At 37.0% G+C, this 13,573-nt stretch overlaps 1 protein-coding gene across 3 annotated transcripts in view; it reads left to right on the forward strand.

Moving 5' to 3' along the window:
* setbp1 (SET binding protein 1) overlaps window positions 1–12,981 on the forward strand; it is a 291,473-nt gene extending 278,492 nt beyond the window's left edge. For all 3 annotated transcript variants that reach the window (XM_067985270.1, XM_067985278.1, XM_067985285.1), the window contains exons 4-5: window positions 4,579–4,740; window positions 9,500–12,981. In XM_067985270.1, the coding sequence (XP_067841371.1) occupies window positions 4,579–4,740; window positions 9,500–10,068 (731 nt within the window). In that variant the 3' untranslated portion in view covers window positions 10,069–12,981. The remainder of the gene's footprint in view (window positions 1–4,578; window positions 4,741–9,499) is intronic.
* Window positions 12,982–13,573: the final 592 nt, after the last annotated feature.

Genomic DNA, 13,573 nt, shown 5'->3' on the forward strand with positions numbered 1-13,573 from the left:
CAGAAGTTAAGTCAAATCGTTTCAAGTCTATGTACCATTTTCATGGCTTAGTAGGTCTTAATTACCACCAAACAACCTCTCTGGCACTGAAAATTAACTTTTACAAGTGTGGAGTCTCATTCCTTCAGATTTTAGTTTTTGTTGGGCATTAAGAAAAAAGTCAATACTTTTTTATACATTAATGTTAATACGTTTTTACTTTTTCTTTCTGTCTCTTTTATCTCTGTCTCTTAATTCAGTCTTTCTTACCCTCTCTTTATTTTGCTTTCTGTCTCTGATTTGACATTGAATTCACTGTACAAACTTACACTTCCTGGTTCACAAACTGGGTAGCTTATTAACATGCTTCAATCTGATTGGTTAAGGGGATACACAGTTGCTTGCCCTGTCGACACAGGTCCCAGATGCCCTGTAGAGGGCACCATGCTTTTTGGATTTCTAATTTTCAGGAACTTGCCGTGCAAAAGCTCATAGAAAGTCTGTGGACAAGTGCGAGTCTAACGAATGGCAGGCGTCGTTCTTTCACCGCTTACAGCAAGATCTGGCCCAATGTCATGACAGATACTCCAATACTCCCCAATACTCTGCATCTACAGTTATAACACCATTTACACAGTAATACTGCAATTGGAACTACACTGTGTTTATAATACACCAAGTATAGAGACTGATTTCATTGCCTGTTAAGAAGGAGACCATGAAGACCTGCAGCCTCACACAGAGATACACAACCCAAAAACTGAATTATTGGAGAGAAATATGATAATGGCAGACTGTTTATTTCAAACTAGCTGTGGAATTTAAGTCTTAAAAACTGAAACCAAACTTTCTTTCTCCCCCTCAATAGCTACAAGGTGAATTTGTTTTTGGTTCCTTTTTTTAAAGAGAAGAGTTAAAGGATGAAGGAACTACTTTTTTTTATAGTACTGTTGAATTACTGCTCTTACCACCCTCTGTGAACTTACTGGCTCCGCAAATTTGCATGTCACTCTTGTGTAGGGACCATGCCAATCTTTTCCAATGTTCCAATTTTAGTATATATGTTGCCAGTTACAGACACACAATCAAATCTATTCTTCTGTATGTGTTACTAGAGAAACCAACGGTTATGCTGGAGGAGGCATGAAAGTGGCAGACAACTCCCCACACTGACTCAGTTCAAAGCTGGCAGTCGTGGTCTAAAGTTACACAATGTCATTTTAAAAATTTACGCAACACTTTAAAAATTAGTACCTTAAGCTTATGTATTTTTACTTCAGTACGCTAGTCAGTTAGTGACGACCATCAAAATAATAAATAAATTGTTATGATTCCACAATAATAACCTGGCCATTTTAACAATCCATTCAAGAGTGATTTCAAGCCACTTGATAAGAAGTGACAAGAGAATGACAGGCACACATATAGGTGAAAAATTTTATGTAAAGTGGCAGCAGCTAGGAATTGACGATAAAAGAGTGTGACATTGTCTGGTTAGATACAAACGGTGTTTCATTCTGGCTTAATCAAAACAAATTAAAGAGCAGCATAGCGGTTAAGTAGAGATTTAAAGAATGGTTTTAGAGGTAAGCAGACAACCTTGAAAGTGTACAAGGAATCCAGTAGGTTGGTAGATTTGAAAAAAATATGAGCAAATGCAGATGAAAAAAGTGAAGCCAAGAGAAACACTGAATCCAAGATCGTTGAGAACATCACCAGTTGCAATAAAGGGCTTTTCAAATATATGCACAGTAAATAAAGTGTGAAGGAAAGGATTGGTCCACTTAAAAATGGTAATCCAATGCTGGGGATTTGAGTTGTTAAATTGTTAGTTCACATCTTCAGTGTTAGCTTGGTTCTGTTGTTAGCACTCTTGGCTTTGGGTCAGAAGATGGTGGATTTGAGCTCATAATCTAAACTGACACTCCAGTGCAATACTGCAGGAGTGTAGTATTATCAGAGATGCAGTGATTTGGATGAGATGTTAAACTGAGGTCTTGCTTGTCTATTTCAGTGATTTAGGTGTATGTTAAGAATCCCAAGGCTGCTCAAAGAAGAGCAGAGAGTTTTTCCCGTGTCCAACTGTGCTATGCTGTGAATACTGAATGGAAGTTAAAAACGTGGTTGATCCATCGTAATGGTGTTAACTGTTGAAAGAGACTGACCTTTTGTATGTCTGTAGTGTCTTTAACTAAGTAAGTATGAGCTTTGTTTGATTTTGGACTGGATCTGGGAATGGTTTAACCTTGAATTGAGGGTAGAGTAACACAGCAACAGGATATGACTGCTCTTTCCATGAAGTGGCTTTATAAATAAAGTATCAAATGGAATCATTCTGTGCAGATACATATTTTCATAGATAAATGGTTTGTGACAGTTGGCTTTTGAAAATGAATGACTTGACTATGTTTGTGTTGTGTTTCAGAAAGATTTTTAGTGGCTGACAGAGGTTGGAGTGCAACATCAGAAGATTTATAGGCATAAACGTGGCTCTGTGTTTTGACTAGAACCAAATGTGGTAGAATTCCACCAAATTACCAATGTTAACCCTTTGAGCACTAAAATGGTTTTATAAATGAGTGTTTCAAATCTCACAATCTACATTCAACTTTTTCAATGTGAGGCATTCATTACAAGCTATAGTTCTCTGTGACATCCTCTGTGCTATTGCATCTAAAAGTGCATCTTAATTTTTTTATCAAATAATAGTCATTGTATGACTTTATGTATTTTTCTTTCTTACTAAGGTCTGACTGTGTTAAACAATAAAACATAAAATCTAGTCTTCAGTAAAATTCTCCATCCGCTTTCATTCCTGTATATGTTCAGAATGACTAAAGTATGAATTAAATAAGGTACATTATTAATGACACAATGAACTTTAAATGGCAGTAATATGAGCAACCTGGGCCAAATCGAATCCCCAAAAGTTAGGGAAGTATCCTTATGAGCTACAGTTTTACATTGTGTAGCAAATGAGTCCAATAACTCTGACTATTTGGATGAGCAATTGGATTAATTTGTTATTTTTAATACCTTTTTATTAGCTCACAGACAGGCAGCACATTTTTCAAATCTTGAAACAAAATCTCTTTCACACTTTGAAGGGAAGCATTAAAAATTAATGCACATTTTATTGTTATGGCTGTTTAGGGTTATTATATGATTGGTAATTACATGTTGAAACAGATTACCAGTTGCATCTTTAAAAGATGGAAAGTACTATATGTGGTTCTGTCTTTTTAATTGTATTAAATGAGACACTGTAGACCACAGATAACTTAATTGCCATTATCCCTTTTTGCTAGCCTAACTAAGCATTATCAGGAGTACTCATCCCATTAGGCCTTTGGCTTGTAGCTTGTAGCAAAGCTGGAGCATTGTGTTTAGTTTTGATGTCACAGTTTATGGTTAAGGGGGTCAAAAGAAATAGCAAATTTACACAATTAATTTTAGTAACAGGGTGATAGTACTGTAGAACAGTTTGCCAGCAGGGGCAGTGAAACAGAAAACCACGATAGCTCTTAAAAGGACTGGATTTCTTGTTAGGAAAGAGGATGCAAGTTTATTAATTGAAGAATCACAGTAAGGAAATGTATAGGAGGTTTGGAAGTGGTAAACTAGAAGGACAAATGGCCTTCTGCCCAAAGCATTTATATGTTTCTATGAAAGTGTGGTATCCAGTGCTAGCAGCACACAATAAGTATCGTAAAACTATGATGGAAGTAAAAAAGCCACTCACCAAATAGTTAAGATTACTGTTTTATTGAGCAAGTCAATTCACTTTGTGTTCAGGTCCCAAAACAAATAGGTTATAAGTGATTCTAATCAAAGCATGAATCTAGTTCACCCACATGTATTTTATGATGTTACCGAGGGGGATTTTGTTGCTTTAGAACTTTTCCAATAATTGTATACTTGTAGGATATTAAAAGGATCAAACTTCTGTATTGCTGAAACATTTATTTCTATTTGAATACAGTAATAAATATAGTGGAGGATTGCTTTTAAACTTCTCATTATAACATTATAGACCCATCCTAGGCTTCACCATAAAGGAATTCAATTTTTTTCTCTCTCCAGTTTTGCATCCCTCTCGAAAGTGCTGCCTCTTGCTGGGATACAGTTTTAGTGGCAGGAGTTGACTTACAGTATTTTGCCCAAGTGCCATTCTTCATGTGAGACAGTGACTATCAACAAACTGTTTGACTGTGAGAGAAATCATAGTTGAGCCTGATTCTGTCCTCGCCTGACATCCGCCCATTTGTGCTTTTCAGCACAAGTCACCGGATAGTGATCAGCAATGGAACCCTGACTGATATTTCTTTATTTCCCCCCCAATCCCAGCCTAGAGTTCGAGAGGTCAATTGTAGTACTCCTTTCACCATCCCAGCTGAAATAATTAAATTCAGCACAGACCAGAAGTCAACGTGGAACCTTCCTAGTCTGTACGACTCAAGATAGCACTAGACAATAAACTTACCAACTATACGCCACCGAAGCTCATGAGTTCAAATCATGATGAGAAGGATTATTTTGCCAGTCTTGCCTGGCTTTGAGATAATGTGGTTTATCATGTGTTTCTTTTCCTACTGTTAGGTTTAATGAGCTCACACTCCAAGCTGGACCAAATGACGTTGCACAAAAATGATAGTGGCCTTTCCATTGTAACGAGAAAGAAAGCAGTTTCTACTGAAAGTGTTACAGTCTCAACTCTGACATCATCTCCCCTACCTTCACCATCTCCATCATGTGAATCAGGTTAGTTGACAATATTAATGACAATTGCTCAGGTCTGCTGAGGTGATCAGAAACAGGTCTTCAAATCTCACAATGTAATTATTTGAATTCCTGTAAGTGAACTATTTTTTAAAAAAAAACTGTGGCTCCTACCTCAGTTGGAGTTACTAGCTCTTGAACTAATTTGCCAATATTGGTCACATTCATTGGACCCAAACCAAGGTTTATTCATTCCAATCTATGATTCCTAGTGCAACAGCAGAGTTGTAGCTGGCATGAGAAATCTGAGCTTTGCTTCAAAACACAAAATACAATTTAAAGCTGAGCCAAGTAACCAGAGCTTATGCATTTCAATAATATTTTAGTGGTTAGGATAAGTTGCTTTGGGTTTGTCTTTTTTCTCCTAATTTTGTTCTTTTTCCTCCCCTCCTCTCTGGAATGTACTGAAGGGAGTGGCCATTCCTCATGTGTGAGCCGCGATGGTCACTGGACAGTGATCATGAGTGGGAACCCTGGCTCACTTCCCCCTCCAAGCTCCTGATGCCCATTGTACAGCTGATATTTGTGTATTCACTGTAATTGTAACTAATTGGCTCATTAGTTCTCAAATCGGGCACTTAATACGGTACTCCACTAGAGGCATAGTGCTTCCAGTTACCAAGAAATTATGAATTTTTTGACGTATTACTCTTAAGAAGAGGTGATAGGGCAACATTGACTTGAGATATTTCTCAAGAGATATAATCCACCCAACCTTCACGATGGTTCAGGGAGTTTTTCCAGTGATTAGCAGAGCCATACAGACCAGAGAGATGCCAATTTCAATCTACTCTGTATCCTACCCATTTGATCTCCTGAAGGCACGTTCTGCATAAATACTCCCTGATTTCCAAAAGTAGATATAGAAATAGAACTGCAGAAGATTCACCTATCCTCATGTCTCCCCTACTGAACTCTGGGCTGTTGCCCTCCATAATCTATAGCCTCCCCCCTCCTGCACCACCACCACCCCAGCTGCTGAGGTACATTGTGTCCCACAGAGCTATTAATCATTTCAGTCAATGTTTATGTCTACAATTTCCAATCCAGTATCTAACCAATATTAGTTTCTTGTTGAATGACTTAATCAACTCAAATGATTCTGATGCGAGTCTGATCCACACATTCATTGGAGTATTCAGGATCAGAAAGACTATTGTCGTCTATCTGGCTGGTTCAGAGTATTCAATAATCTGAGGGGGGAAAAAAGATTCTTCTTTTCTCTAGTCTCAGTTGCAAAGACATTACTGAGGTAGGTATAATTGATGGAAAATCCTTTTTTACAAAAGATTTCTGCCATACATTGAAAATTGAAGAAAGAAAGAATTCACATTTATGTAGCACCTTTCTTGACCTCAGGACATCCCAAAGCACAGCCAGTGATGTTCTTTTGAAGTGTAGTCACTGTTACAACATGGGGAAACTTAGCAGGCAATTTGTGCACAGCCAGGTCCCCACAAACAGCAGTAAGACAAATGACCAGTTAATCTGTTTCAGTGGTGTTGGTTGAGAGATAAATGTTGGCCAGGACAACAAAGAACTCCCTGCTCTTCTTTGGATTGTGCCATGGGATATTTTATGTCCGTTTGGGAGGGCAGACGAGGACTCAGTTTAATGACTCATCCGAAAGTTAGAACTGATAACAGTTCAGCAGTCCCTCGGTTCTGCACTGAAGTGTCAGCATAGTTTACTGCATGATGAGTCAATATATACCATTTGAATTATAAATGTGGACTTAGGAATTTATAATGGAAAACATTGACAGGAAGTGTATGCAGACATTATCGATATTTAATTTATTAAAAATCTTATATCAAATGTTGCATAAAATAAGGACAACATATATGACTTTGAAATGGGAACTGAGTTACATCTGCACATCCTGGTCCAATTATCCTCTGCCCTTTAATCCCACTTCATCTAAAGACTGCAATTGGTCAACTTCCCATGTGCAATGCCAAGGGAGATCAGCTAGTACTTTCAAAAGATCAATGTGTCTCTAGTCATCTGCTGGAGTATTTAATTATGGATAAAACTGTGCATAATGACAATTTGAAATGTGAAGGTCTTGTTATTTCCAAGTTTTAAAAATGTTGGCATGTAAGCTCATCTTTTCCCTTAAGACTTTGATCATTTTGCCCCCATCTCACCAAGTCAGGATAACAAGAGTGTACTTTAGCCTCCAGGAACAGACAGTGTTTAATTTTTGTGAAGCCATTGAGACCTGTTTGTGTCTGTTAACCATAGCACTATGAAAGGCACTTTTGTATCAATTAGAGTAATCCAGTCCGAACCGCTTCTCTGCAACCCATGTGTTGAGGTAACAAACAGAAAACTTAAGTTGTCTTAATGAGAAAATGGAAGGTTTCTGAGAATTTCCTGTCATTAATAAGGGCTCCTTTGAAAGTCTTTGTTTTTTTATAAAACTTCTTTTGTGGGAGGAAAGAGATCTACAAATGAATCCAGCTGTTCGGTGAAACTTTGAGTAAGTTGGTGGGTATCTCTGAAGGTATTCCCAGGCTTTAATAATGATAGTAATCACAGGACTGAAAAATGACCTGCTTTGCACCAAAATGACTGCATTTCTGTATTTTAAAATGATGCACATGTTGAAAGCAGTTCTTACTACATTTAGAAAATATTGTTTAAATTATCAGTGTAAAACAGTCTTGCTAAACCAATTATTTTTAAGATTTTTACAGATGTTTACACTGAGATTAAAACAAAAATCCCTGTTCTATGCCTTCAAAAGGTGATTTCTAAAGTTCTATGGCTTTTATCACCCCTCCCATACCATAGAAGTGGGAGTATTATTGTATGAAACGGATCGTGACAACATTACAAATTTTACATTGGGGGGTACAGGAAACATATTGAGCGTTGGCATCACAACAACAACTTGCATTTATATAGCACCTTTAACATAATAAAACGTCCCAAGGCGCTTCACAGGAGCATTATCAAACAAAATTTGACACCGAGCCACGTAAGGAGATATTAGGACAGGTGGTCAAAGAGGTAGGTTTTAAGGAGCGACTTAAAGGAGTAGAGAGAGGTTTAGAGAGGGAATTCCAGAGCTTAGAGCCTCGACAGCTGAAGGAACGGCCACCAATGGAGCAATTGAAATCGGTGATGCCCAAGAGGCCGGAATTGGAGGAGCGCAGAGATCTTGCAGGGTTTTAGGGCTGGAGGAGATTACAGAGATAGGGAGGGGCGAGGCCATGGAAGGAATTGAAAACAAGGATGAGAATTTTAAAATCGAGGCATTGCCGAACCAGGAACCAATGTGGGTTAGCGAGCACTGGGGTGATGGGTGAACAGGACTTGGTGCAAGTTGGGATACGGGCAGCAGAGTTTTGAATGAGTTCAGGATTATGGATGGTGGAAGATGGGAGGCCGGCTAGGAGAGCATTAGAATAATCAAGTCGAGAGGTAACAAAGCATGGATGAGGGTTTCAACAGCAGATGAGCTGAGGCACAGGATAGTTATATTGCTTTGAATTATGTTTCAAGCTTCTGGTCACCCCCACCCCTTAATATCATTTCTAGTCTATAGAATTTAAGCTTCTGTAATCCTTTTCACACAAAGAGTGATCAACACTTGAAATAGATTTTGAGATGAAGTAGTGAAGGCATAGACCCTAGGAAACAATTAGATGCTGACATGGGGAAATTGTTGGGTCCTTCTGGATGGATGAATTAAGATATATGGAATGGCTTTACTTATCCATAATTGTCTTGTGATCTTGTCATCTTGCCATCTTTCCTCTTAACTCATCCTCTTTATGTGGACACTGTAAGCTACATTTGGCCAGTATAATAAACACTAGTGAACTACAGTTAAGAATCTTTTCTAAGGGTGTCATTATATTACAGGTATGATTCTTTAAGTTATATAATCTGTTCCCATGTCACTCTCTGCCAAGACCAACACTCAATGGTATCCATATGCTGGTTAAATTTTAATATTTGAAGATGGGACAGTCAGCTCTCTCAACATTTAAAAAGTAAATAATTTATTTTTAAAAAGTTCCCAGGTTTTGCAAGATAAACGGCAGTGGGTCTGAAGCCTTAGCTTTATGATAATACCAGCTAATGGTGGTCTCTTGCAAAGTACACTTCAGGTGACTTCACACCTTAACTATACTATACATTTGCATCAATGCCCAGGTGAACTTGATTCGCAACAACACAAACTTTGCACTATAACTGACCTTTTACGTGATCGTAGCTTTTGGTCTGTCAAAGAAACTAAACCCATCTCAAACACAGTTGCTTCAAGCATTTATTTGATATTTTAATGTAGGTATTCAATAAAATCTGATCCTGATCATCTTAACATTTGATGCATGTATTGTAGACCCACATAGAGAGATAACTCCAACCTTAACCGTTTGCCCTTCTCTAAGCCGTTTTTCATTAAGACCAGGTTTTTTTATGTTCATATTCTTGAGGACAAATTAAAAACAGTTTGTGGCAACGGAAGTTCAGTGATCAAAAAAAGTTTCACTTTAGGTAGTGGAAGCTGTATTCTATTTCCTGAGCAAGTTATCTAGCTGAGTTTCACCAGTGGTCAAAAGGTACTTCAAATATTAAGCTGTCTGTAACTTCAAAAGCATCTTTAAACCATTTTAACATCAATCTGGCATTGGACAGTATATAGTTTCATACTGTGAAACTAATTAAGTGATCATGTACATCTGGTGATTTAAAAATATTCCTTTTTTTTCTCTGCATTCAGTGCAAAGTCTCAGTTCTTCACCAAGGAGAAAGCTGAAGAGGAGAGAAATTGAAGCTATTCAGTGTGAAGTCAGGAAGATGTGCAATTATGACAAAATTCTCGCAACAAAAAAGAACTTGGACCATGTCAACAAGATCCTGAAAGCCAAAAGGCTGCAAAGGCAGTCAAAGACTGGCAACAATATAGTGAAAAAGAGGAGAGGCCGTCCAAGAAAGCACCCTGTGCAGCCAGATGATGACTTCACAGACCAGATGCCAGTACTGGAGAAGTGTGTGGATCTTCCCAGCAAACGAGGTCTGAGGTACAGTTTAGCCCCCGAGATGCTGGCCTCAGCCAGTCAGGACACAATCATGGACACAATTGAAGCTGTAATATGCATGGTACAGCAACAGGAGCCTAAGTCAGAAAAAGGCACCAAGAGAAAGCAGAAAGAGGAAGTTGGGCAAAAAGTGAAAAGACATAGGAAGTCCAAAGAAAATGAAAAAGAGGCAATCACCACGAATTCTAAAAGGTACAACAGTTTGAACATCTCTGCCACCAGCTACCAATCTACAGCCTCCAATCACTGATACTTCCTGCACTTTAATGTTACTTGGTGAATGAGAAGGGAATGACTGAGACTCGGATGTTGGATAATTTTAAAATAATAACCATTTTCTCTCACAATCCACCATATGAAAGTGATGGCCTCATTCCAGCATTCACTGCATTACGAATATCAGACTCTCCTGTCAATGTCTGGTATTGTAATATGTCAATTCAGCTTCACAATTTTGTACAAACATTCCTTCTCCCTGTTAACTGCGCTCTATCCACGGACCCATTATTTGCGAAGTGGGCAACATGTATTGGCATATAAAAGGGTAAGTTAGTACAAGTACTTTTGGCAGCCTGTTAGAAGAATGTATTAATGAAATGTTCATTGGGAAGGCAGGCAGCAATAACATTACGCTTGCAACAGTGTTTCTTGTATACTGGATTTATAATCAATATATACTAGTCGATTAAAGGAGAAACAAACAAATTTTAAAATAATCTTGCCGTCATTCAGGCAATACTGTACTCACAGAGCCTTAAATGCAAAAGTGTTATCCACATAAAGCACTTTCTGCTTCAGTTCAACATATGCTCTTGATAACTCAGCAGAAATAGAAAAACAAAGTCATTAAAGGGCATTTTCAATCGATAAGTGTCCCAGGTTTATTTTATGTAGTAAAAATAAATTTTCCCGCCTTGATGGACAACCCTGTCAAAAAGTGACATTAATCAGAAATAATGGATCTGAAAGAGGTGCAAAGCGCAGAATAGATTCAGCTTGAACTTCTCAAGGGATCAGCTGGATTCCTTATTTACACCTACACTTTTATCACTGAGCATTTCCTTTGAGAAGCAATATCATACAAAACAGTAAAAAATAGTTTCAATCAAATTACTCTTTCAATGACGAGAATTACATTTCAATTTTTTTTAAAAAATGTAATAATTGATCTCCAACTCCCGCACTTGTCACTAAAATTTGAGCAATTAAGTTCACAAGTGACTTTCTGTAAAGGTAGGAATTGATGTTGTAATCTAGATCATTTAAAAATATAACATTGTGTGCCCTCCTGTATGGCCTTACAGTTTTCCAAAGTAAATAGATGTTAACAAAGATTTAAAAATATATATTTTCCACAATTATATAAATTCCACAGCATGCTTATTCATGCAATACTTCAGTGACAGTTCAACAAAATTACAAAATTTACACTGTAAGAAACGTCCCAAATTTGCTCACAGTATTACTTTAGAATTAATCCTCACCCCTGAACACATGCAAACAAAATAGAAATATCTGAAATATTGGCTTTGAGACAATGCAGAAAATTATACATTAGAATTTATAACTAACAGAACTGTCACCATTCAGTGGTACAACTGAAGCCTGTTAATTGGGATGCCCTGATAATAGAAATTATCCTATTTATCCAATCATCCTTGTTAAATGGTAAACCCCATCCATCAATCATCATTTAAGAACTGAGTCAATCAGTGATTAAGAAAAAATTCTGCTATCAAGGAATGTCTCTTTTAACCATGTCCCAGTTAACAGTGTCAGTTGTATCTCACTATTTCCCAAACTATTGTATGCAAATAATCAAATACTTAATATCAAAGACTTGGCTGTTTTAATGTATCCCCAGAGTTGTGATTGTCTTGTATCCTGGTAATTGTGCTTTTTTCTTTCTTTCTGGAGAATCAATGAAAACTATTACCTTAAGCTTTTGAATTTCTGTATTTAATTTCCCCTTATGCAAAAAGAAATTAAGTGTTCTTATGAAGATAATCCAAAACATATTTTCAATTATTTTTCAAATGAGTAATTGTGACTGCAGTTATATTTAGGCAAAATGTTTATATCATGGCAGCCTTAATTCAGTCAAAAACAATAGCCTGTTGTATATAATGTAATTACACATCTTTGACCTGCATGGGTTCAAACTGTCTGAATCATCTTGTCTGTGTAATTGTCATTTTAACTGTTTTTCAATCAAGTTTAATAATTCATTTTGATGCCAAACACTTGTTTTAATGCAACTGGGGTTTGAGAATGGGGCTAATTGAAGTTGGACTGGGGGAGGGGGGAATTCATATATTCTATAATATACAAGTTTTAAAAGTAACCCTTGCCTTTAAAATTTGGTATGTAGTGTCACAAAAGCAAAACCATTAAAATGACAATAACATAATTGTTTCAAATGGACCACAGCATTAACAAATGTAATCAGCATGGAGGTACAGTAAATTTTGGGTCTGATAAAGCACGGTATAGTGCTGATGTGAAATAATGTATTGTATCATATCTAGTGAAAAGCCTGCCAAGGTTGCAACACTAAAACAATACAGAGACATTGAAAGAGCTGCCAAATGTGTCTACACGGGTGTCCTGGTCAAATCCCAGTGTTTTGTTTTCACTCTGCTTTTTTTTAGAAAAAAGAGCAATTTCTTGCCGAAAATTGATACGACTACAAATGAAGTTTCAAAAATGTACCTTTAAACATGGGGCACAAGATCCTTTTCCATAGTGCTGGCTTATTTTAGTCTGTATTCATAGTGTTTTTAAACCTTTTTTAGAGTGTATTTGCATGTTATTATACTTGACTGTATGTACACATTTTAGACAAATATTATATTTGTATTCTAATTAAACATAGAGCAAACTTGTACATTGTTGTTTGAAATGTTTTTTGTAACAGTTTTTATTCATGAAGCATTTTTGTACATTGAATAGATATGAACTGCTGTTGATTGGCGCTTATGTATTTGGCATGCTGATTGTCATGCTTCTACATATAGTTGTTGGTTTTTAAAACTTTTTTTCTGAAAGAAGCTCATTGTTTTGCTGCCGAAATCAGGTTAGCAATAGAGCACTTACTGAAAAGTAATCTGTTCATATGTTATTCATTGTGTGAAAATAAAGAAACTTAATCAAAACCAACAAACCTGGATTGAGAATGTCATCTTTGTCCATACAGCTTGATCTGCTCTTGCACATTATTGAAGAGTCGTTGCATCTCCTACTTGGAAGATTCCAGACCCAATTTCCATATTAAAACCCTACCAGCTAGTCATCCCTTGCTATAATACTGTAAAATCTTCATGCCAGTTTCAATGACTAAAGAACCTGGAATGATACACCAATGTGAGTGTTATTTGGCCACCCAACCTATATACTGAGCTTCAAGGCAGATGTTGAGCCATTTGAAAACATAGTTGGATTAATACATTTCGTAAAAACTGGATTAATACATTTTTTAAAAAGACACGTTCTCAAATATTTCCATTAAACCTACTCCCGCACTGCATTTAGGTTTGAATTGTGGAAAATAATTTGAGAATGACACCTCCCTAAGAAACTGTCTCCAGTCTTACACTATCTGCTGCAATGCAGTTTTTTTATGGATTTAGTAAGTCTGCACATATCCAAGATACTTGAATACTGCAGTGATTAATTTCCACTTCTGAAGTAGTCAGAACCATAGAGGTTTATAACACAGAAAGCCATTCAGCCCATTGTGTCTGTGCCAGCTCTTT

Source organism: Heptranchias perlo, chromosome 1 (assembly GCF_035084215.1).
Source record: "Heptranchias perlo isolate sHepPer1 chromosome 1, sHepPer1.hap1, whole genome shotgun sequence".
NCBI classification, from domain to species: domain Eukaryota; kingdom Metazoa; phylum Chordata; class Chondrichthyes; order Hexanchiformes; family Hexanchidae; genus Heptranchias; species Heptranchias perlo.